The sequence below is a fragment of the Sminthopsis crassicaudata genome, chromosome 2 (genome assembly GCF_048593235.1).
Source record: "Sminthopsis crassicaudata isolate SCR6 chromosome 2, ASM4859323v1, whole genome shotgun sequence".
In the NCBI taxonomy this organism is placed as follows: Eukaryota; Metazoa; Chordata; class Mammalia; order Dasyuromorphia; family Dasyuridae; genus Sminthopsis; species Sminthopsis crassicaudata.
The window spans coordinates 233,690,284-233,716,079 of record NC_133618.1 but is presented as its reverse complement, the minus strand read 5'-3'; the positions used below and the strand labels follow the sequence as shown (position 1 = coordinate 233,716,079).

Genomic DNA, 25,796 nt, shown 5'->3' with positions numbered 1-25,796 from the left:
GCTTTTAAGAATGCACATTTGGTACTTAAAATATCCAGAAAATGTAGATTATTATTGTCAATGGAACTTGAGAAGGAAGACACAGGCAAAATATCTTATGTCATTAATAAGTATATCAAAAATAAAATATTGAGGGGCAGCTAGGTGGTACAGTAGATAGAGCACCAGCCCTCAATTCAGGAGGACCTGAGTTCAAATCTGATCTCAGATACTTAACACTTCCTAGCTGTGTGACCCTGGGCAAGTCATTTAACCCCAGCCTCAGAAAAAAATAAAATAAAATAAAATATTGAGCATAACAATGTTACAACATATGATTAATTCTCTAAAAACAATCTTGTAAATATCATAGATGGGCAATAACATGGTAAGTGAAATTACAGCAGAAATTTAGTGACATTGGATAAAGTTTGGTCTGCTCTAATTTACAAAGTGCACAGAAAGCAATTTCTACGAACTTATAGGAGATATGAAGGACTTTATCAGAAGCAATTAACTTTTCCATAGCATTCTGCTTAATAACATTAAGTAAATGTTGTAAATGAAAAGACAGAGCTGTAAAGAGTCTAATGATTTGTTCTTCTTTCAACTACATACAGAGGGAATTGTAAATACTGTTTTCTTGTTTATGTTGACAGTACAGTGCCTATCACTTCTATCACTTACATAAGTAGTTAATAAATACTTGTTGATTAACTCATTTACTTTAGGTCGGTTCGTATTATTCTATGCTTCTTTATAATCATCACAATTGTTTTTTACAGAACAGTAATAATTCTTTCTGGTCATATACTACAATCTGATTATCCATCTCTTGATCAGTGGGTAAGTACTTAGTTTCTAGGCTTTTGCTAACAAAAAGGGCTGCTGTACATATTCTGGGATACATGAAGTGGTTCTTTTTATCACTAATTTCCTTTATGCCCAACAGTGGAAGCAGTGGAATCTCTAGATCAAAGAATATGGATACTTTTGAGTAATTTCTTCCACATAATTCTGTTCTTGATTACACCAACACATTAGTATATCTGTCTTTCTAACACTATTTCCATTTTTTGGGTATCTCTGTGGACATGAGGTAGAACCTCAAGTTGTTTTTGACTTGCATTATCTTATTATCTTAGTAGTAATAGCAGTAGTAGTAGTAGCAACAGCAGTAACAGCAGTGGTTTAGAAAAATTTTTATATATATATATTTTTATTTTGAAAACTTCTTTGATTACACCCTTTAACCAATGAGATAAACTTTTAAGAAAAGAAGTAGTGAGGATAGTTTCAAAGTCAGCAAGAAATCAACTTTATTGTTCTGTAAATAAAAAACACTGCAAATTGAAAACGAATACATGGACAATCTACCGTCTGTTCTGTAGATTACATATGGTATCTATTTTCAGCTATTACAGAAAAACAGCAAAAATCAACTGAAATACAGTTTTCTCACTCACATAATGTTTGATATTCAGGTAACTATTTTGGCAGACTATATAAAATAAGTATTGCTTGTACTCTTTAGGTACTTTTTAATGAATAATAATAAGTAGCACTGACATAGCATTTTAAAGTTTGCAAAGTGTTTTAGAGATGTAATTTCATTTGATCCTTACAAGTTAGGGAAAGAGATACTATAATAATCCCCCATTTTCAGAGATGAAGAAACAAACTGATTAAGGCAAAGTGGCCGAGGCAAGAACTGAATTCAGTTCTTCATTCCCCATCTATCACATTCTATCTACTTTGCTCCCTGAGTATTTTGGGAAGGATGTTATTTGAGTAATTGGTCTTTGTTTTAATTAAATTTTTAAACACTTCAAGTACGAATTCCAGCCTGAAGAATCAGTTCTCAGATATTCAATTCTCAGATATTCCCCCCACTCCCAACATCCCCTCCATATCTGTTAGAGAAAAGGGGAAAACATAGGATGGCTGCAATCATATTTTAAAAATAAAAGACATTTTCTCAAAGTGGTTTATCTACATATATTTATATAGAAAACCACTTCAAACCCCAAATGGAAAGGCTGGTTTAACAAGAGATTTAAAATAAATACATTTATTTTCAAACCAATAAAAGCAGAGCCAACTAAATGTTCTCATATAGGGCAGGGTACACATAAAGAAAAACTGACTAACTTAGGGATATTTTCTTTCTCACTGAAGCACTTGATATATGATTTTTTTTTAGGCAACAAAGAAAGGTCTTTGTATTCTTGAGTGTAAGCAACACTTCTTTCTTGTCCAGAATACTAAACAAAAAAAATCTATAGTTTAAATGACTTTTTGTTGACTCCTACCCCCAACCCCTTTCCAATCCTGCTTTCGGTTATAACCATTATATATAGAATTATCCTATAGTAGTAACATCTCATACCTATAAGATCGCTAGCTAATGAGCCAGAAAAGCAAAATGACAAATATTGGTAGGAATATGGGGAAAAAAAAGACATCAATGCATTGTTGATAGAATTATGAAATGATTCAATCATTCTGCAGAGAAGTTTGGAATTATGCCTAAAGGGTTATAAAATTATGCATTACCTTTGATCTACCAATGTTACTAATAGGCATTATCCCCAAAAGAGATTTAAAAAAACAAAAACAAAAAAGGATGAGGGACCTATACATAGAATATTTATATCAGATCTTTTCTCAGGGCAAAGAATTGAAAATGGAAGGGATACCCACCAATTGGGGAATGGTTAAATAAATTGTGATATGTGATTATGATGGAATACTTTATTTTACAAGAAATGAAGAACTGAATGCACTCTGAAAAAACCTGGGAAGTCTTCTATGACTTCATGCAAACTAATATATATTAGGTAAATAATAATGGCAATATTGTGGGATGAGTAGCTGTGAATGACTTTGCTTTTTAGCAATGCAATGATCCAAGACTTCTCTGAAGGCCATATGATGAAAAATGCTATCCATATCCAGAGAAGAATTGATTGTGTCTGAATACAAATTGAAGCATACTTTTTTATTTTTAACTGTATTTTTCTTTGAAGTTTTTTTTGGAGGGAGGGGAATCTAAGTTTTCTTTTGCAGCATGACTTTTACAGAAATAATTTGCATAACTTCACAATTGAGGCTGAGGGAGGAAAGAGGAAGAGACAGAATCTGGAATTTAAAATTTTAAAAACAAATGTTAAAAATTGTTTTTTAACTGTAACAGTAATTGGGAAAATATCAAATAATTGGGAAAAGGTTTTCATGACTACTTCAATATATTTGGTTTCCTTTTCAAGATATTTTGAAAAAATTGAATTACTCTATAGTATAATTTGATTTACCACACAGGAGCTTAGAAGATTTATAAAGCTAATATAAAGGAAACACTTTTCAAAAGTAAGCCCTACCCATAAACCAGCTCTGTTTCAAGTTATGCTATATATCTTTGGGCTAGCTGTCTTTCAAAATGTCTCTATTCAACAACCTATGCAACTCTTCACTATTAACTTTTTGCCTAATTAAGTTCTCAAGCATACATTTCTCAGGTCTTTTAGGAGTTTGTTCTAGTTTGTCTTTAGTTTATTCCAGTTTATACATCATTGTACTCTGTTGGGCAATTCAAGGCTGTCAGACTTACTTCAAACACAGAATTTGAGCAGTAATCCTTTGCAATTCTGGTTCCTTGGATGCCAATCTCACCATAGGGATGTGTGTGTGTGTGTGTGTGTGTGTGTGTGTGTGAGAGAGAGAGAGAGAAAGAGAGAGAGCGCGCACATGCGTGTGGGAGCATGCTGTTGATGTTTTAGCTCTTTTTTTAGCCTCTCAGAGAAGTTTTCTCAAGTTTATATATGCTTCATGCTACTTCTGCTTAAAGAATAATTTAGGGGCAGCTAGGTGGTGCAGTGGATAGAGCACCAGCCCTGAATTCAGGAGGACCCGAGTTCAAATCTAGTCTCAGACACTTAACACTTCTTAGCTGTGTGACCCTGGGCAAGTCACTTAACCCCAGCCTCAGGGGGGGGGAAAAAAAAAGAGTAATTTATCTCTTTCTAAACTCTGAAATTTGATTCATTCAGTTGAGCCTTTTTAGGAAAAGTTATTTCATTAATTTTGCTGTTTCTAGACTAAAGCTACTGCTACCAACATTTTATTACACAGTCTGAGATGCTGATTTCTGTCAAGCAGATAGCAATTAGTATCTGACTTTGGATATTATCACTAATCTCAATCACTGGGCCTCTAGGCCCTGCTATCACTCTTCCCCCCTGCCTCTCCATACAGAGAAAAGCTTTTTTTTTTTTTTTTTTTTTTTTGTAGGTCTCACTACTACAAAATTATGCTAGGGGAAAAAAATCTTCTTAGATGATTTTAAAAAAAAAATGTTTTAAGTGCCAAGGAAGTATGGTACCAAATCTCACCTTTGGTGACTACTACTACCTGTATAACTTTAGGCAGTCACATAAACCTTCTGGACTTTGGTTTCCTCACATATAAATGAGGTCTTTCTAGCTCTAAGATTCTGACACTGTGATTACAGGATAGGATCATAAAAGTTTGAAGTGATAAGTATCATGAGTAACAAACATAATAACAATAAAACAATGAGTTGAATTTCAAACTCAAATCCCAGATATAGAAAAGACAATAGCTATTTCTAATAAAAGTTTACTTATAGTGATCCTTACATGCAAGTTTGGTTCACTAAAGTCCTCAAAAATTGTTTCACAGGAATTGATTCCAGTTATGTTTTTCTTATTCGTTAGTTGAGATTTTTTTTTAAAATCTAAATGTAAGACTTTGCATTTAGTTTTATTAAGTTTTGTCTCTGAAGAATTAAAAATGATTACTGTGAGAACAATTGAGAAGCACATAGTACATAAAAGCAGACTGAAACATATATCAAAGACCTAGAAAAGAAGAAGGGATTGAGACAGCCTTTGTGCCATACTGCATCCTTGCAATGTCAAGAGAAAACAGGAAAGTTCTCTATGCCTTCCATTATACCACATGGTTCTACTGCATTAAATTTATAGGAATGTGGACAAAACTGGCCCTGGATCTGTAGCATTGCAAAGAAGGACTAAAATGATGGGATCACAGATGCATCTGAGTAAATATAATACTGTGTTGGTTTATTTATCTAGACAATTGAGATAGTTTTGAATCCTTTTTCATTCAACATGTTAAGCAGGGCTATCTTAATGTGAATCACTGGGAAATCTCACTCTACACATTTCCTATACAGATAAATAAAGGGTTGCCCATCCATACTGCTTCCTCAGCTTGGAGCCAGGATCCTAATAATACCTTCTTTCTATCTGCCTCTCCAGCAAAAGTTCCAAAGAATTGGCACAATGGAAGAAGTGCTGGATTCAGTCATAACATCTAAGTATTGTATTTAACCTCATATGTAAATATATGTACATTTTGCTAATCCTATTAAAATGCAAACTCCTCAAGGGAAGACTTTCACTTTTCACTTGTATCCCCATAAAATTTAGTATACCACCTCACACACAGTCAATACTAAATAAATATTTGCTGATAGTCTAATTAATTGCTAAGTCCCAGGGCAGACATCAAAGCCACAGAGGGAACAAAGAAGGACATTTTGAAGGAAGCCATAAGGAAACCCTTCTCAACCATGAAAGTTGTCCCAAAATAGATTGCACTGCTTTTGTGGGGAATAAGTTTTCTAATTAATGGAGGTCTTCAAGCAGAGGCTGTATCTGTCAAGGCCACAGTTGAGGGAATTTTTGTTCAGAATAGATATTCCTAAATATTATGATTCTATAAGATCACCAAATCTAGCAAATGTTTTAAAAGGGAATTGTCTACAAATTAGACTGGCAATAGATACAGGTGGCCTGGAGGCAAGAAGATCTTATTACATTCACCCACCTGAGAAATATAGCTTAGGAGAAGGTGGGAGTAGTAGATATATTTACAAAAGAAGACATGATAGGACTTAGTGATTAGATGAAAACATCAAGGGATATCAAGGGGATTAAAAATATCTATAATTTCATAATCAGGGTAACTGGGGAAAATTGATAGTACCACAGACACAATCATTGTTATGAAAATAAATACCCAATATAAACCTAAAAAATTAGCATAGCTTTGTAATTAGAAGAGCACTCTTAGAGGGAGGAAAAACCATATTCTTATCTTATTCCAAACATAGTGGCTGTATAAACCTGGGCAGACAATCTAACCTCTTGGGGCCTCTGGTAACTTTCTAGAGCCTAAAGTTTGATCAGAGGAGGTAGTTTTCATGTCAGAGTTCCCAAATACATAAAATGGTAGACCTGCTGTCCTCCCAAAATTAATACATCATACATACATATACAAACACATATTCATATCAAAACACTGGTTATGCGAGTCTTCTAGTCATTTGGATTCCAGATAAAGAAGTTTCTCAAGGGGCAACGAGGTGGCGCAGTGGATAGAGTACCAGCCCTGAATTCAGGAGGACCCGAGTTCAAATCTGGTCTCAGACACTTAACACTTCCTAGCTGTGTGACTCTGGGCAAGTCACTTAACCCCAGCAAGAAGTTTCTTATAATATTTTTGATAAAATTAGGTTTCAATTCACTTGAGACACAGTTATTCAATGAAATGGGTTGTTAGTAATAGAAACATCTTAGGTGATGACTGAAAAAAATATGGAATCAATGTACCTTAAAAGATAAGCCTGATGCTAAATAATTTTCAAATGGGTATTCAAAACATAGGATAACTTTCAGTTTTGAAAACTTACCTTATTAAAATGGTCACCGATCACTTGCCATATCCGTGACCACTGCAATCTAATTCTATTCATGTTATAGTATGAAATCTCCACAATTTTCTGCAAGCTGAACATGCGTGGATGATGAGGTGAAGCCAGTTCATCCATAGAAACAGCACACAGCCAGCGAACAAAATCAACTATAGGCAAAAATTACCCAGAAACAAATAACCAAGTTAACACTTTTCAGCTGCTTTCAAACTGGAAGCATTTTTAAATTTTCTAGGAAGTTAAATATACATACCTATTGCATTTCCATCCAGCCTAGTAGATCCAGTAAATATTCTGTGGAGCCAATTAAATATGTAATAAATTTTTTTTATCTTAAGCAGTTTTTAAAAATAAGAATTTGGGAGAGATGAACTTTGAACAGTTCAATTTTGTAATTATTCTAATAATAAATTATAATGTAAACAGATATAAAACAGAAAAATGATTAAAATCAGTTTTATGAATGTGTGCTGAGAAACAAAAAGTGATTAACTACTTATAAAAAGGGGGAAAAGGCAATCAAAGCATGAAAGAATACTTTTTCAAAATCCCTTGCCTATAATTGAAATGGGAATATGGAAATTGTAGAAGATGAAAGAGTCATAATACTGTTGTGTGGATTGTGTATAAAAAAAAAAAACAGAATTAAAACATATTTAAAATGTTCAAAAAGTACCTTGTAATTGATATTAATTAGGATTTACAAATTCAATATATGAAGAAAATAATCAAAGAAAAAAATCAACAAAAGTTGATATGGAATCTACTTGTAAACTCTGGGAAATTTACCAAATGATTATATTATTTTAGATTTATCTGACTGTTCCATGTCTTCTCTCTTGAGGATAATGGAAAAAGGGGCTTCAGAGTCAGATCCTGTGAGGCAGGATTCTTCTGAGGCTAAATTAGATGACTTCTGAGTGTCTCGTTTAATGTTGATACTGTATGCTCAGGATGGCACAGCAGAAAAAACTTGGGGGTCAGAAGACCCGAGCATAAGTCTGATCTGTGACTTTCACTAGCTCTGATACCACAAGGCAAATCATTTTACCTGCCTGAGCTTCAGTTTCCTTTTGATCTTTGTAAACTGAAAAGGGCCACAGGAATGAGCTTTAAGTATATATTTTTACTAAGGGAATGTGAGCTAGTTTTAATAATAGCCTGTAAAACACAGTTGAGCAGAGGTAATGGAAAGAGTGTTGGACCTGGAGTCTGGACAGAACTGAGTTTCAATCCTGCCTGTGACACTTACTTTGTGATGATAGGAAAGTCACTAAATCTCTCTGAAGCTCATATTCCTCATCTGTAAAATGGGGGCAATATACCTGTAGTATCTAGTTTATAAAGTTATCATGAAGGTCAAATGAAGTACTAAATGGAAAGCATTTTACAAACCCTAAATCACTCTATAAATGGCAGATGCTGTTATTGTTAAACCAATTTTTAAAAGTCAACAAATTTCAAGAGTAAATAAAGCATTTGGGAATCATCCAATGGATATGATTTCAACTTCCCAATCAGCAGTGGTTATTTGGAATTCTTTCCCAAAATATATTCCCATAGATGGTATACATAGAAATAACCCCCAATTATATTTCAAGTCTGATCAGAAGTCAAAATTGTTACCTGTCCACAGCCACGACCACACTCTGAGAGCTTGTCTCACCAACTGATTCCTGAATACTGGCCATCTGCCTTTTATCCACTCCACCACCAACTAAGTTACCTGAAACATGACATACGTCTATATTTACATATGTGTATTATGTGTGTGTGTGTGTGTGTGTGTATAAATTCTATGAGATAAGTTATTATCTCATGATTCTGTGCTATGGGAATGTAAACTTACATGAATATCAACCAGAGAAATATGTCATTTAGTTAGCTAAAGAATGCAAAAAAAACAAAACAAAAATACCACCTTATCCCAAAACAATATCCTTCAAAGACAATGTAAAGAATTTTAAAATTAAACTAATTATTGTTTTAATTCAAGAGTGGCAGCATGAAGCAGTGGATAAAGCAGTAGCCTCAGAACCCAGAAAATCTGAATTTAAGTCCTATATATACCAGCTATTTAACCCAGGGCAGGTTACTTAGTATTTTAGGCAACTCCCTAAAACTAAAAGTTTCAGAGATGGTGTCAACCTGCTTTGGTAGAGGGAATTTCTATACCAGGGAGTTAATTTTACAAATGATAATATAGGTCCAGTCCCTATCCCTTTGCTTCAAAATATACATATCTTTAGAACAAAGTATCTTTATATATGCTAACATTAACTTGGGGATCATCACTAGAGATGAGTTCTTCTGAAAATTGTCTTTCCACTTCTTTTTTATGTTATTTGATTCTAGTCTATTCCATTCAATAATGCTGATTCCTCCAGAGGGTCTTTCCAGTATGCTGCAGATCATCTCATAAAGGACTAAAAGTGCAACACATAATCTACCTGTGATTCTTCACTCTCCTCACTGACTAGTCTAACCTCATTTTCTAGTCACACATATCCTTGATTATGTGTGACTCCTCCAAAACAAACAAACAAATAAAGGGATCTTGTGATAATTAGGCTGAACAACTTTGAACATTTAGAATCTCATATCTTCCCATTTTAAGAAGTACCTCTACTTTACAAAGAAAAGCTAATCTCCTTCCTCTCTAATTTCAGTTGTAATAAGTGCTAATCATCAAAAAGAAAATTGGACTTAACCAATATACAATTATAAATTGCTAAAGTAAAAAGACAAATTCCCCCAATCAAAGTATCAACATATAACAACCATTATCAAAAAACCTTCCATGTGAGACCCTCCTGAAGTAAAAATTTAAAAATATTTCTAACACTCAATGCTACCCGTTTTGGGTCTAAAGAACATATAGCTTTTCCCAATTTAGCAAAGAGAATAAAATAACAGCCTGCTGATTTTTGAAAGAAAAACATTTGCTCAATAGTCTATCATGATCAAGGAAGCTGAAGCAACACTTCCTTTTCTATTGATAAGACAAAGAGGTAAATAAAATACATGAGAAACAAGTCATGACAGCCCTGGCAAAAAGATACACACTTTGTCTTAATTTGGTTAAAAATATACAGCCACCAATTGTCAGATTCATTGATGTTACCTAATCCCAGGCCCATGAATTCTTCTCCAGCTGATGTATAGCCCTTCAGGCTACTTTCTTTTTCACGTCCAGATCCAGACAAATACCGAGTCTTCACACCGGTTCCTATCAGCTGAGCAAGCTCCAGTTGGCTAATACATTTCAAGATCTAATCAAATAATGGACACGTAGGAGAATAAGAATCACATTAAAATCTTTAAAACATTATACAATTCCCTTTTTAAGACAGAAATAAATCTAGTAACTTAGGATCATTTACCTAAAGAACACAATGTCTTTGAAGATGATTATGAAACAATAATATAGGAATGGTGGGGTCGAAATTGTGTGGGGTAAAGACCTATATTTGAATTCTGTCTCCAGCATTTAACTGGCTGTGCAGCTGTTGGCAGATCACAAGTTTCTTGTAGTGCTTTAGTTTCTTGTTCTAAATATATGAATAATAGCTACACCAACCCTAAAATATTATGTAACAAATGTTTACTTTGTGACTATTACTTGCCAAGTGCTGGACACAGAGGATACAAAATAAAATATACAATCTCTTTAGTTCTGAAGAATGGTGTGGTGGGAGCTACTATTGACAGCAGCAACAATAGAAGTACACATTTACATAGCATCATTTAATTATAAGGCACTTAAATACATCATCTCAGGTGAACTTTAAAAAATCTTAACTTTCATTACCCATCATTTACAGGAAGGTTCAGAGACTTGCCTAAAGTTTTCTAAAGCTAGTGACTAAGCCTCAAGATGGGGCAGATTGACTCCTAGGCTTCTTGACACTCTCTTACCCAAATGCTAACTTAAACATATCTAATTATAATTAACACAGAAAAGTACATCTTTAATTCCTTTGCCAGTGGAGCTTTGGAACAGGCTTTGCCTTTCTCAGACAATGGAAAACCATCAGGGAGTTTATACAGAGGAGCCCTTAATCCATTCTAGGTGAGCCAGTAGATAGAGTACTGGGCCTGGAATTAGAAGATTCATCTTCCTGAGTTCACATCTGGTCTCAGATAGTTCTTAGCTATGTGACCCTGGGAAAATTAACCCTTTTGGGCTTAGTTTTCTCATTTGTAAAATGAGCTGGAGAAGGAAATGAAAAATCCCTCAATATTTTTGCAAAGAAAACTCCAAAAGGGATCATGGAGAGTCAGACCTGACTGAAGTCCATGTTAGTTAAGTTAGTGATCTGCAACCACTCTCAGATACACTTCACATTAACATCCACAAGGTCTCTGACACTAAAAAACTAATGTGTAGATTTCCAGTTCACTTCCTAAGGAAGAGTTCTGAGGAGGGCACTCATACTCAAGCCACCCCAAACCAAAAAAGACCTCCAACTTTGGTAGCTTTTGACTACTTCAAATGAAAGAAAAATGAAAGTATCTTGACAGCAGCATTTTCCAAAAGTGCTTTGCCTGATGTGAAAATGGATTCCATGAGAAAATGTATACTAGCATTATCTATCACCTCTAAATACTAAATATGTTTTAAAATGATTATAATATTTGTTAATTGGGGAAGCTAGCTGGTATAGTGGATATCAGCCCTGAAGTCAGGAGGACCTGAGTTCAAATCTGATCTCAGACATTTAACACTTCCTAGCTGTGGGCAAGTGAATTAACTCCAATTGCCACAGGAAAAAAAAAAAAAAAGAAGCAGCTAATTTTTCAAATAAGAAAACGTATTCAAATTTCCTCCCTTTTGTGCCAAAGTTTCCCCAATATTCCTTTTCATATGCTGAGGTTACTTGTACTAGCATTTTCTAGTGTCTGCTAAAATATTTCAAGCTTATAGTGTTCTGTGACCAAATTAGGTTGGGAAATGCTACTTTTTAGAAGTATAAGCATGAAGGTAGACAGACAATATTCTAAGGAAATTCCTAGAATAGACTATTAATCATAGGGAAACGTCAAGAGGTGTCCTATAATGCCAAAAAGATTTGAAGAGATGTACCTCATGCCAGGAGTTTCCAAGGTAGTTGCCATCAGTATGAGCTACTGTAATAAGGGTCTTTATGGTATCAATGTTTTTCTGTTTCATCTCTGTAATACTAGAGCTAGCAGTCAACAGGGAGAAACGGGCAAGAGCTTGTACATAGGCATCTCGTTCCAACTAAAATGGAAGAAAAAAGAGAAGATAGTTAACCAGCACTCAGTTGTTCAGTAAATCAATTAGTAGTTAAGCACTGACTACAAGCAGGTACTAAATTCTGGGAATCCAAGAATGACAGAGAAGACAATTATGGTTCAGTCATTTTCAGTCATGTCTAATCCTTTGTGATCCAATTTGGGGCATGCCTGGCAAACATACTAGAGTCATTTTCCATTTCCTTTTTCAGCTTATTTTACAGATAAGGAAATTCAGGCAAAGAGGATTTAGTTCTTCCTAGACTCTGTATTCTAATAAGAGTTTTTTTGAATCAATATCTTTTTTAATTCCTAAGGCACAAGCTCGTAACAGACAAATTTTAGCCAACGTGGGAAGCTAGCAGAGGAAATATTTTGGGATACTTAGGTTGTATGAATTCCTGCTGTCTTCCATTAGAATAAGGATTCTTACTCTAAAATTCCCATTAATTTGTTGTTGGTGGTGTTTTTTTTTTTTTTAAATAACTGTCATTCAATATATTGGTTTCCTTTGTATTTTACTTCATGCATTTAAAAAAAGTTATTCTGAGAAGAGTACCTAGGCTTCATGAAACCACCAGAACAGTCCATGACACAAGCAAGGAAAAGAATCCTTGCCCTAGAGTATGGTTAGGCAAGAAATGACTGTATAACTACATATTAACCAATCACAAACATAAATACAAACAACAGGATAGTCTATAACTCTTAGGACATGGCTTACATAACTAAGGTAACAAAACCATTACAAAAGTTTTACAAATTTTCTGTGATTGCAAATCCCTGGATGTGAAATCCTGATTATTCCAGGCCTCAGAGACAGAAATACACACCTGCATTCCAAAGATACAGGCTATCCGTATTGCACATCTTATCCCTTCTAAGCACAGAGAGGCTACTTCAGTCTCATCACAGTTTTGAAGTCCAATGCTATATGCAGCCAACAGTGGGGTCCACACAAGCTGGTAAAAAAAAAAAAAAGGTTATCTTTTAAAGCCATTTCATTCTGGTATGAGAAACTAGACATAATTCACCTGTTATTCTCCTTTATTATCAAAGGAGAGATAACAATTGAATAAAAAACATCTGACACCAAGCCCATTCTCATGATGAATAAAATACATTGATTTTAGTAGATTACTGTCTCTCTGCTGTGAGGAGGGAAAGTCTATTTCATCAGGTCCATTAATAGTTTTTCAATTACTCAGAATTTGGCTTCTTTTCAATGATTTCCCCCCCACTTATGTTGTTTATATATATTTTATATATTGTTATTTTGGTTATACAAACTTCTTTTCTCTATATATACTGTTACATTTAGTGATCTCATCAGTTCAAGTTTTTTTTTTTTTTTTTTTTAAATCAAATACTAAATTATTACTCTCTCGATTCTCCTATTTATCCAGCCCTAATTTCTCTCCTGGTCTAGATAAAGTTCTTCACTAGTCTAATCTTACATCTCAAATTGCCAATAGTCATCTCAGAGCTAGTTGTCCCATAGATTCAATATGTCTAAAATTTAATTATCTCCACCAACACCATCTCCATCCCCATTTCCTAACTTTCTTATTACTATATAGGAAACCACCATCATCCCAGTTACTCAGGCTGGAAACCTAGGAGTTTTATGTATATATATATATATATATGTATACACACACACACACACACACACACACACACACACACACACACACACACACACACACCTTTCTTTCCCTTAACAATGGTACCCACCCTGCTCTCTTATCATCTCAATCCAGGACTACTAGGATCAGTGCCTCAGTTCTTTCTCCACTTGCCAGATGTCAAATTGATCTCCCTTAAAAACAGGTCTAATCATGTCATGTCTTTATTCAATAATACATTGGCCTCCTATAACTTTTATTTTTTAAAAACTGTTTTGAATTCAATTTCTATTGCATTTTAAGTTCTAAATTCTCTTGTCTCTCCACTCTCCCGTACCAATATTGAGAGAACAAGGAAAACAAAATCCATTACAAATATGTATAGTCATGAAAAAAACAAAATTAGCCTTTTTTTTTTTTTTAAAGCAAGATAAAGAAAAAGAAAAAAATATGTTCCAATCTCTGTCCTGAGTTTTTTTGGAACTGTAGTAGTATAGTGTGTTGATAGTTACTAAGTATTTCATGGCTGATTATTTTAAAATAATGCTATTAACATGTATATATTGTTTTCCTGGGTCTACTCATTTCAATGTGCATTAGTTCATATAAGCCTTCCTAGTCTTTAAAAACATCCCCTTCGACACTGATACATTATTGGTGGAATTGTGAATACATCCAGCCATTCTGGAAAGCAATTTGGAACTATGCTCAAAAAATTATCAAACTGTACATACCCTTTGACCCAGTAGAGTTACTACTGGGCTTATATCCCAAAGAGATTTTAAAGATGGGAAAGAGACCTGTATGTGCCAGAATGTTTGTGGCAGCCCTCTTTGTAGTGGTCACAAACTGGAAACTACATAGATGCCCATCAATTGGAGAATGGCTGAATAAATTGTGGCATATGAATGTTATGGAATATTATTGTTCTATAAGAAATGACTAACAGGATGATTTCAGAAAGGCCTTGAGAGACTTACATAACCTGATGCTGAGTGAAATGAGCAGCACTAAGAGATCATTATATACTTCAATAATACTGATCAATTCTGATGGACGTGGCCATCTTCAACAATGAGATGAACAAAATCAATTCCAATAGAGCAGTAATGAACTGAACCAGCTACACCCAGCGAAAGAACTCTGGGAGATGACTATGAACCACTACATAGAATTTCCAATCCCTCTATTTTTGTCTGCCTACATTTTTTATTTCCTTCATAGGGTAATTATACACTATTTCAAAGTCCGATTCTTTTTGTACAGCAAAACAACTGTTTGGACATGTATACATATACTGTATTTAATTTATACTTTAACATATTTAACATGTATTGGTCAACCTGCCATCTCGGCGGGGGGGGAGGGAAGGGGGGAAGTAGGGGAAAAATTGGAACAAAAGGTTTGGCAATTGTCAATGCTGTAAAATTACCCATGCATATATCTGGTAAATAAAAACTATAATTAAAACAACAACAACAACAACAAAAAAAAAACCATCCCCTTCATCATTTCTTGGATAGCACAGTAGTATGACTTGTTCAATAATTCTCCAAATAATGGGTATCCCCTCAGTTTCCAAATACTTGGCACAATAAACATCTTTTTATAAATATTTTGGCAGATATGGGTCCTTTTCCTCATATCCTTTGGGATGTATCAGAGAAATCGCTGGATCAAAGGATATACCCAGTTTTCTAGGCATAGTTCCAATAGTGCATTAGCATATTCTATTTCCCTACATAATTTTCCTTTTCTATCATCTTAGCCAATTTGAGTAGTTTGAGGTGGTGTCAGAGTTGTTTCATTTTGCATTCCTCTAATTATTAGTGATTTAGAGCATTTTTTATTCTTACTATTGGTAGTTAGGATTTCTTTGGTTTCTCTGAAATCCCCTAACCATTTATCAGGTATGGAATAATTTTTATTTTTATAAATATGGCTCAGTTCACTATATATTTAGATATGAGATGCTTATTAGAGAACCTTGCAACAAAGATTTTTTTCCCTTCACTTTTTCTTTGGTTGTACTGGTTTTGTTCATACAAAATATTTTTAATTTTATGTAACCAAAGTTATGTCTCAACTCCTGTGAACCTCTCTCTCTTAGATGGTCATGAACTCTGTCCCCATCCAAAGATCTGACAGATAATTTCTTCCATGTTCCACTAATTTGATTATGCTATCATCTTGAATGTCTAAATCATGTACCCCATTTTGAGCTTATCTTGGAATACAGTATGACATGGTGATTTATATTTGTTGTCTGCCATATGCCTAACTTTATTCTTTCAATTTCTTTTTCTTATAATTACCATCTCTAGTACAACACCAAATAATAATGGTGATAGTGGATACTTTTACTTCTGATCTTATTGAAAAGTCTTTTAGCTGATCCCCATTACAGATAATGCTTGCTTTTGTTTATAAATAGATACTACTTATCATTTTAAGAAAAGATCCAATTTTAAAGTTTTGTTTTTTTTAAAAACATGAATGGGTGTTGAATTTTGTCAAAAGTTTTTTTTCTCTCTACTGGAATAATCATGATTTTAATTTTTGTTATTAATTTTGCTTATTGTTTTCCTAATATTGAATCAGCTCTGCATTCTCAGTATAAATCTTGTCTAGTTTCACAGAGCATGATTTTTTTGATCTGTTATAATTTTCTTGCTAATATTTTATTTAAAATTTGGAAGAGGGGGGGCAGCTAGGTGGCACAGTGGTTAGAGGACCAGCCTTGAATTCAGGAGGACCCGAGTTCAAATCTGGTCTCAGACACTTAACACTTCCTAGCTGTGTGACCCTGGGCAAGTCACTTATCCCCAGCCTCAAAAAAAAAAAAAAAAAATTTGGAAGAGGTTCATAAAGAAGACAATCCTTGAGCTGTGGAATCCAGCTGGCAGTGTATTCCAAGGCTAGGGGATCACCAGCACAAAAGCATGGAGATGAAATGGTGTGCTGACTATGAAAAGCAAAAAGAGGCCAGGTAGGCTAGATGACATAGCATGTGAGAGGAAACTATACACACTGAGGCTAAAAAAGATGGTCTGGGCCAAGCTGTGAAGAACTTTTAAAGCTAAACAGACAAAGCTTTTCTATTTGATCCTAGAGACAACACAGAGCCCCTGGAGTTTGTGTGGACGTGTATCAGAGCTGTGCTAAAAAAAAACACAACATTTTGGGAATAGTGTTTAGGATAGATTAGAGAAAACTGAGAAAAGAAGACCAATTAGAAAATTGTTGTAATAATATAGGTGTGAGATTATGAGAACCTGAACCTATAAGGAGAAGGAGTGAAATGTGAGAGATATTACAGAGAAAGAAATGGGCAAGGTTTAGCAACTGCCTGGATATATAGAAAAAGGAGAGTAAGGGACTGGAAGAATGAGAGTAATAGGGAAGTTCAGAAGAAGGAAAGGACGTTTCTGGGGAAAGATGATGGTTTGGATATGATTAATCTGTGGTATCTCTAGGACATTCAGTGTGTTCCAAGGCAGTTAGTGATATGGGACTTTACTCAGGAGAAAAAACAGGGTTGTATGGCAACATACCCCCATGAGCATATAGACACGAGTACATACACACATGGGGATGCTTCATCTATAATAGGAGCTGATACCATCACCAAGAGAGAGTAAAGAGAAAGAATAGAAGAGGGCACACAACAGGGCTCTACGGAACATGTACAGCTGAGTGGAAGTTAATAGGGAAAGGAGCTGAGGAAAGGAGACAAGAGCACAATATCATAAAAACCCAGAGAGGACAGAGATCCAGGTAAAAGCAAGGTTAACAATGTGAAATGCAGCAGATAGGTAGAAAAGGATGAAACCTGAGAAATGGCTTTTACATTTGGCAATGAAGAGGCCAATGATAACTGTGGAAAGTATCAGCTGTGTGATAGATAAAGCCAGATTGCAAAATATTGAGGAGTAAAAGGAGAGGAAGCAGAAGAAATGAATACAGAAAGCTTTTTTTTCCCCCCAAGAAAAAGAGAGATAAAATAAAGGATTGAGATGTTGGTAGATTCTAGTGAATTCTTTTTAAGGATGGGGGAATGGGCATATTTGTAGTAGTGGTGAAAGAAGCAATCTATGAGGAAAGGGTTGAAGATTAGAGAACTATTTTAAAAATCATTCCAGGTCCTATATGGAGAAAACTACAGAACCTTAGTCTTTCTTTTTAAGGGATTACCAATCTTCTCCTAATTTTTTGCTGCTTAATCATATCCTTGCTTCCCTTAGTGAGGCTTATTCCTTCCTTGCTAGCTCCCAAGAGATTTACCTTGAACATGGGCCTGACATGGTCCAGATGTGTGGCACTTGTGAAAGGTGCTTTGGCATGACTTACAGCTTCCATCAGAGCTTTAGCAGTTTTAGCCATTTGTTCCATTTCCAAATTATAAAGTAATCTCCTCTGCTTTTCACTGGCTACATCTGTGAAGGAACACAGCAATATGAGATTAATGTGTTCCCAAAATGATAAATAATCAAAAGATATAAACAGGCAGGCAGTTTTCAAAGGAAGAATCAAAGCTAGCAATAGCTATATTTTAAAAATGCCCCAAATCATTAATAATTAAGCAACTCTGAGCATGTATCTCACACCTGTAAGACTGGCAAAGATGACTAAAATAGAAAATGACATACTGAAGGGTCTTTAAGAGAACAGATACGTTAATGTATTGTTAGAACCAGCAACAAGTCTGGGAATTTGGGAAGAGGAAGTGTGAGGGAAAGAAAAAAAAAATTTGTCAATTGAGAGGGAAAAAAAGATAAGATCAATGTGTTGTAATGGCCACATGACTAGATTCTGGACTTTCCAAGGAGTAGAGGCATGTCTGAAATGTGAGGGGAAAGTTTTGATTAAGAAATTAGAATTTTCTCAATAAAAAAAAAAAAAAAAAAAAAAAAAAAAAAAAAAAAAAAAAATTAGAATTCTCTCTTTTTCGGTTTGGATTCCATTGAACAGTATAATTTAGCTTTAAATTACTTATATTTGCTAATATCAAATCTATCTGCAAAATACTATTATGAAAGAATTAGTATAATAATTATTTTAATATTAGATTTTCTATGGATAGGCAACATCAACATCTATAAGCAGGCATTTATTTATGCATTTTGGGAAAAATCAAAGCTTTATGTGACAAAAATTTGCTCTTAGGCTTACTCTGCTTATTAGATTTTGTAGCAATTGTGTGCTCTTTTGTCTCTTTCATTGCAATTTTCTTTCCTTCTATCTCTTCATAAATGGTGGAGAGATATTCCTCTGGCAGATCTTTACTATCATTGATACCTCGATTCATTTTAATATATTGTTCTTTTGTCATTTTATTCTTTACCTGAAAAGAAAAGTTTTTAAAATTACTTTAAAAACCTGACAGTTTAAGAAAAATTATACTCTACAAGATGAAAAGCATTAGTAAATACTTTACCTGAGGACTGTGTAAATCTGTTGTGAGCATAATAATTGAATATGCCAAGACATAAGCAGTGTCAGCACTAGCAAACATAGTTTGCCTGGAAGAAAAGATTAGAAATTTTAAGAATATCACACACTGCTCTGTGGTTAGGAAGCTATAAACTTCTAATTGGAAAATACTTGAGAATCAGTTTGACTACTCCATCTAATAGCAAATTAGGCACAATTTTCAGTATCTTTCTATTGTTATTTATTATTTATTAAAGATGATGTATATTATATAAGGTCTTGATTAAGAGTAATAAAATCTGGAATTCTCTTTATGAATATAAGTTTACAGTTAAATTGCTTAGATTTTCTAATGCATTTGACAGTTACACAATCTACTGTACTATTCAACAACAAGGATGTAAGGATAAAATTGAATTTATTTACAAAATGCTAAAAAATTCAATTCTCTTACTTAGTTTTAGCAACTTGGAAAGAGAGGGTTGCCAAGTATATTAGGCTGAAGCAAAGCAATAGTGTATATGTTTGAAAGAGTTGGTGATTAAAATACTGAACCTTATTAAAGTACCAAATTAGTGTAATTAATAATAAATTATATAATTTTAAAGTTTGACTGCATCACAAATCTGCTGATTAAAGCAGAGGTAGGGCCTTAATACCCACATGGAATAGGTAGTAAGATATGAAATCTTTGCAGAAAATCATTATTTCCTCTAGTTTCAAATGACTTGACTTTGCTGACAAGTCATTTTGCAAGAATCGTTTTTCCAAATATTCAGCAGATGATGGTAGCTTTAAATAAAAACTATGCATGTGGTATCTATCAGTAGCCATCAAAGTGTTTCCACTGTGTATTTTCCTCAGGATTTTCACACATTTAGACACTTTTAAGAAGTGTCAACTTATTCCTCAAGAAAATCTGGGATAAAAATAAGAAAAAAGTTTGGTCCATTTTGCCTCATGTATGAATATTGAATACAACATCATGAAAAATGATAATCTGGTATCTGCTTGAATAGCTATGTTTATGAGGAAATTGCTACCTTCTAAGGCAGTTCCACTGTTAGAAGGCACTAGCTGTCACAAAGTTCTGCTGAGTCAAGATTTGTTTTATATTACTTATGAAATAATCCATAAATGAAAAGAACAATCAGTCTAAAGAGCTTACCAAATATTAATCAGAGAGTTAAAAATTTTCCTATTCTAGTCATAATAAAAAATGTCTACTTCTCCTATCTACAGCTCTCAAGTACTTTCATGCAACACAGATCTAGAAAGAAGTACTAAGTCTATCCCCTTACCCAGGAACTAAATGATACAGAGATGAAGTCAAAATGAAAATTGATTTAGAAAGCAGGTTAAGTATTATTACCCTTGATTGCATTCAAGATATCTTGCTGCAAACTTTTCCATTAACCTATCAATCTTTTGAGCTTCACCAGGTAAGCGGAAACCTTCAAGAAATATTCGTAAAGCTGAGACAAAATCTTTTCCACAGAAATCAAGCTGGTCCACGTAGGCATACATCACCTCCTTATTGAGTCTGGTGCTCTCTCCCAGGAAGTCTCCTACTTGGGTCTGGAACAAATAAAAATTCTTTAATCCAAAGGAGAGGCTAAGTGAAAGGGATGCAGAACACTCATCAAGTTAGTACTGACCCCTTTACAACTGCTACTCAAACCCAATACTGGTAGGAATAGTGTGATAGGAGAGGGATTCTGCACAAAATGGGCATATATAATATCAGGCAAAGAGGAAAGTGCAACATAACAAAAAGGGAAAACTAATTCTACAAGTTTCAAAATGATGAATAAATAAGAGTTATCCAAACCAGTGCGGCACAGACTAATGTTAATCTCTCACAATATGCTCTGAATTAACAACTCTTATCTTTGACTCCCTCCCCAGAATATGCTTACCAACTGTTCCTCAGAAAGTTGATGCTACAAAAGGCTTATGTGTATATTGCTATGTTTTAATTGGGTATGTGGACAATAGTTAAGTCACCCTTTGCTGCGCCATTAACATTCTCAAGCTTTCAGGAATCTCATTTGAGTCTACAAAAAGGAAATGTGCAATCTTACAGAATCCAGGCGCTCTTCTTGGTGCAGAAACTGTGCAATATCTTCAACTGGAGTTCCAAGCATGCCCTGTTCCTGCAGGTACTGGATGCCCCGCTTTGGTTTTTTGTTGAATCTAATCATGAAGTAAGACAGCATCAAATTAATTCTGTCCAGGTTTTTTGAAATCTCTCTGCTCATCATTTTTTATAGTATAATACTTCTTTATATGCTTATACCACTACTGTTTACCTAGTCCCTACTTGACATATCCCTTCAATTTCTAATTCTTTGCCACAACAAAAAGAGCTGTTAGAAATATTTTTAACATGTAGATCTTTTTTTCATTTTTATGATTTCACTTGTATATAAATCCAGAAGTGGCACTGCTGGATCAAAGAGTAAGCATAGCTTGATTGTCTTTGGGCATAATTGCTCTCCTGAGAGTTTAGATCAATTCACAGTTTCACCAACAATGCACCCAATTTTCCTTTTCCTAACATTAGCCACATCAGGATTCTGGAACAGGCTGCTTATTTCTGAAATGTCTTAGGAACTGAAAAGGTTACTTCCACTTAATAGCAAATGATGAAGGAAAGCATGATGGACAAGCTGCCATAAATTGGCCATTCTAGAATATGGATAAAGGCCACAGAATTCACTGTGTTTTTTCCTAGACTTATGTTCTTGGCTGTCTTCTTCTAATCCTCCTAAAAACATTTTTTCTCCTATGAATCTGACTTTTTGGGTTCATTGCAACCTGCCATGCCTCCTTCTATTTTGATTTTTTTCAATCTTCCTGGATATGTGACACACAATCTTGTCTGATTTTATAAAATACTCTCTTTATCTGATGACAGCCAAAGGTTGCAGTCTTCATCAGAGAACAGAGAACAGAATCAAATTACTATATTCTAGCAATAATACTGTCTAAGATGATCCAAGCCAGTTCCAGTGATCTTGGGAGGAAAGAGCAATTTACACCCAGAGAGAGGACCATGGGTACTGAGTGTGGACCACAACATTCAGAGGACTAACACTTTCCAAAGCAAGCAAAAATTGCTTTGATTGGGGCATTCTGATGACGTATCTCATTACACTGGGAGTAAAGCACAGGTACCTAAAGCACTATAATATACATACAAGTCAGAAAAAAAGAATGTGAGACAAGTGGTACAACATTGCCACAGTAACAGCCAGTTTGTGAATAAACAACTATGTTGTATCCAATAATCCAATAATTCAAGGGCAATTCTCTTTGTTTCTTGGGTAATTAGAATAAATTCAAAGGCCATATTGAGGTAAAGGTTTTTTGCCCAATTGAATCTAATGAGGAAAAGAATTTAGTCTAAAAAAAGCTAATTTGATGGTCTTGGTATTCTTAAAACCACACCATATAGAATGGGCACAATTCTTAATCTTAAGAATTAAACTTAAACTTGTCCAGAATAGCTTTCTCACATTTCCATTTGGGATTTTGCTCATTCTTCAGGATCCAAATCAAATATCATTTCCCGAACAAATTTTTCTCTAGACTCTTGCTAGAAGAGGATCTTATCCTTTCCCTACATGCCCACAGGATTTTGTTTCTCTTTAATACTTTGCTTTATATCAAACTACTTTTAGACACAGTATAGGTTATCTTATTTGAATATAGCTCTGTTTAGGCAGGGATTACATATTTATTGATTTTATATCACTTTTCACTACAAAATTACTTAGAATGATGGTTGTGCACATAATAAGAACCTCACACAAAAAAATGCTGAATTTAATTTAGAAAACAAAAATAGGAAAATATATGCTCCAAAAATTGGTTCCAAAACATAGTATGAAAAATTATTTAATTTGGGGAAGGAAAAAAATTTGCCTTATCTCTTTGTATTATTTACCTTTAAGTATGTAATAACACCCAGTGACCAATATTGTACTTTTAGACAATGGCAACCTGATGAACCCAAGGGAAACATGTGAGGAAACCACACTCACAGTTCTATTCCATGTTCAATGATTTCCTTTTGTTGCTTGATAACCTCAAACTGCTCAGGGTCATCTGGGACAGAAGTCTGGGTACCAACGCTTCCAATCCCTGAGGACAAGGTGGAGTCCATAGAACTTACACTGCTTCTCCTCCTGATGTCAAGACCTTTGGGCTCACCTAGGTCTTGATCTGTTGATCTCTCCTGGCCTACAATTGAACAAAAGAGCACAATCAATGTAAGAAGTTAAAAGGACCCAAAACAACAATGAAGTCAAGATTCCAATGCTCTTTTCACTCATCTCCTTCATTTTCTGCCACTTAGAAGTGGTCAGGTTAAATTTATCTTTGAAGCAAAATGTTCTTTAAAATGACAGGAAGTAGCTAAAAACTAAGATCTGTAGTAAAATTCTATGGATTCGAATACACACACACACACACACACACACACACACACACACACACACACACAGTTCTGGTTCATTTTAAACATTTTCTGATGAGCAGTAGAAAGAAGCAAAAATAAGACTCTCACCAAGACTTGTTTGATGGTTGGGGTTCACATATAGGTCTTTACTCCACTCCACCATACATTTGAGTATAGATACTAAACATTCAAGACCTTTCTTCCTCAGACTTAATTCCTAAGTGAGAAAAAAGATATAGAATTCATATCCAGGAAAAAACTAAGTCACAAAACTTTATAAAGAGGGAAACACAGAGGTCTTATGTCCAAATACTTCAAGTTATAGAGCAAGAAATGGAGCTTTAGGAAAAACAAATGAAGCAGAGGCAGACATTGTTTGGAAAACCTGAAATAATACTGGATATGAATACTTCTCTAGTTCAAAAAAGACAAAAACAAGGGAAATGTTAAATAACGATATAAGTATTATGGATTTTTTTCCTTAGGAGTAAACTGTTGAAAGTCTTCTTGAAAGTATCTATTACAAACAGTTGATTACCAAAATCCTGGAAAGAATATTTACCTAAAGTTAAGTACTATAAAAGTTAAAATTAATCATTTTGAGAGTTAAAATGTTTCTTGTCACATATTCCATAAGAGTAAATTATATTCTTATGTTTCAAATATCCACAAATAGAATAAAATGGAACCTGCTTCATTCTTTAAAAAAAAAAAAAAAAAAAAAAAAAAAAAAGGACCAGGGTTATTTCCTACAGAGATGAGTATTGGCTATAAAGAATTTAAAAGGACTTTTGACATATATAGGAACCCATTATGACTATAAAAATTACAATTGATAGAACCATGGACAAGAATTATACATGATAAGAAGGCATGATGAATAAGTGGTAATCTGTGGGTGGGGGGACTGACTACATCAATGAAATCATGAATACCTTTGAAAATTGAGTAAGTACTCTAAAAGTAGTCACACTCAAAGATAAAAGAATGGTGTGCATTTCTATTACATTCTGTATTTACAAATAAAGCATTTGTAGCAGTAAACCACTAGACATAGTCTCTGAGGGCCCTATTTTCACTAGCACCTAGTAAGATAAAATGTATGTGATAGGTCCTCAATTATATTTACTGACTAAATGATTAACATGTTCTCCAGACTCTTAAGTTCAAATGGAAAACACTGTGAGAGCTCAGATCAAGAGCAGAAAAGAAAAAATGAAAGCACCTTTATTGGAAGTGTAAAATTTTTACTATTTTGAGAAATGCACGATTATTTTAATATCTGATCATGAATATACAGCACAAATATTCTGAACTCAAAAGTTAATGAAAAATAAAACATTTTTAGAGAATGAACAAGAAGGATAGTCAGAAGTGAAAAGTAGTACCAGGAAAATTTTAATGAAATGGGAATCATCACAATTTAAAAAAACCCAAAAACTAAAAGAAGTTGACAGTTTTTAAAAAGTAGTCAAGGTTCTCATTCCACTTCTGACCCATTTTCTTACTTTTTAATCTTCTACAAATGATAATTTGGCAGTAAAGAAAGTCACCAAGATGTCATAAAAAAACAAAACAAAACAAAACAGTCTAAGGGCATCCTTGTAAATGTTATATGTGCTGGATCCTGAACTTACAAAAGAATTTGCCACATATTCAATATGTATTCACTGAAAGCAAGTAAATACTTGACAGAAATGATGATGTTAAGTAATTTGTTAAAATAATAAGATTGTTTTCCTAAAAATAAATTTTTGCTGAAGCTTATGTTTCTACTAGGCCTGAATTTGTAAACGTCTGACATTTTTATTGGAAGTGTAAAATTTTTTACTTTTTTGAGAAATTCATGATCATTTTATAATTTGACTCGAAAAAATCTAGACTCAAAAAAAACTTTAATGAAAAATTAGAAAAACCCCTCAAAGAGAATGACTTCTAACCTAACCTCTCAAATGTGGGATATATCTTAATAATTCTGTAAATATGAATTCTGTTTATAATGGAAATAGAGGTTTAGAATTTTGTTCTATATATCAGGCTAAGGCTCAAAGTACAGAGATTAGGTTTAGCTCTTTTTTTCTCCACGTTTTACCTGTAGGGGTGTCATTCCCAATTCATGTCCACTTCTTCCCTGAGCGATTTTCGACAAATCATTTACAAGGCGCTCAAAAATATTAGCAGCATTCAAATCACAGTCATAGTTGACATAAATATCCACCACACACTGAGCATCTTAAAGGATAAGACATAAAAATTAGGTTTTTCTTATAAA

General features: G+C 34.1%; 1 protein-coding gene across 2 annotated transcripts in view; it reads right to left on the bottom strand.

Annotated features, from left to right (window-relative positions):
- The window catches only part of ARFGEF2 (ARF guanine nucleotide exchange factor 2), a 109,091-nt gene that overhangs the window by 24,105 nt on the left and 59,190 nt on the right, over window positions 1-25,796 (bottom strand). For both annotated transcript variants that reach the window (XM_074288552.1, XM_074288553.1), the window contains exons 12-25: window positions 25,617-25,756; window positions 23,633-23,741; window positions 23,109-23,307; window positions 21,144-21,255; window positions 20,432-20,637; window positions 19,064-19,148; window positions 18,799-18,970; window positions 17,911-18,062; window positions 12,832-12,960; window positions 11,826-11,984; window positions 9,864-10,011; window positions 8,366-8,465; window positions 6,993-7,033; window positions 6,719-6,888 (exon numbers count right to left, since the gene is read on the bottom strand). In XM_074288552.1, the coding sequence (XP_074144653.1) occupies window positions 6,719-6,888; window positions 6,993-7,033; window positions 8,366-8,465; window positions 9,864-10,011; window positions 11,826-11,984; window positions 12,832-12,960; window positions 17,911-18,062; window positions 18,799-18,970; window positions 19,064-19,148; window positions 20,432-20,637; window positions 21,144-21,255; window positions 23,109-23,307; window positions 23,633-23,741; window positions 25,617-25,756 (1,922 nt within the window). The remainder of the gene's footprint in view (window positions 1-6,718; window positions 6,889-6,992; window positions 7,034-8,365; window positions 8,466-9,863; window positions 10,012-11,825; window positions 11,985-12,831; window positions 12,961-17,910; window positions 18,063-18,798; window positions 18,971-19,063; window positions 19,149-20,431; window positions 20,638-21,143; window positions 21,256-23,108; window positions 23,308-23,632; window positions 23,742-25,616; window positions 25,757-25,796) is intronic.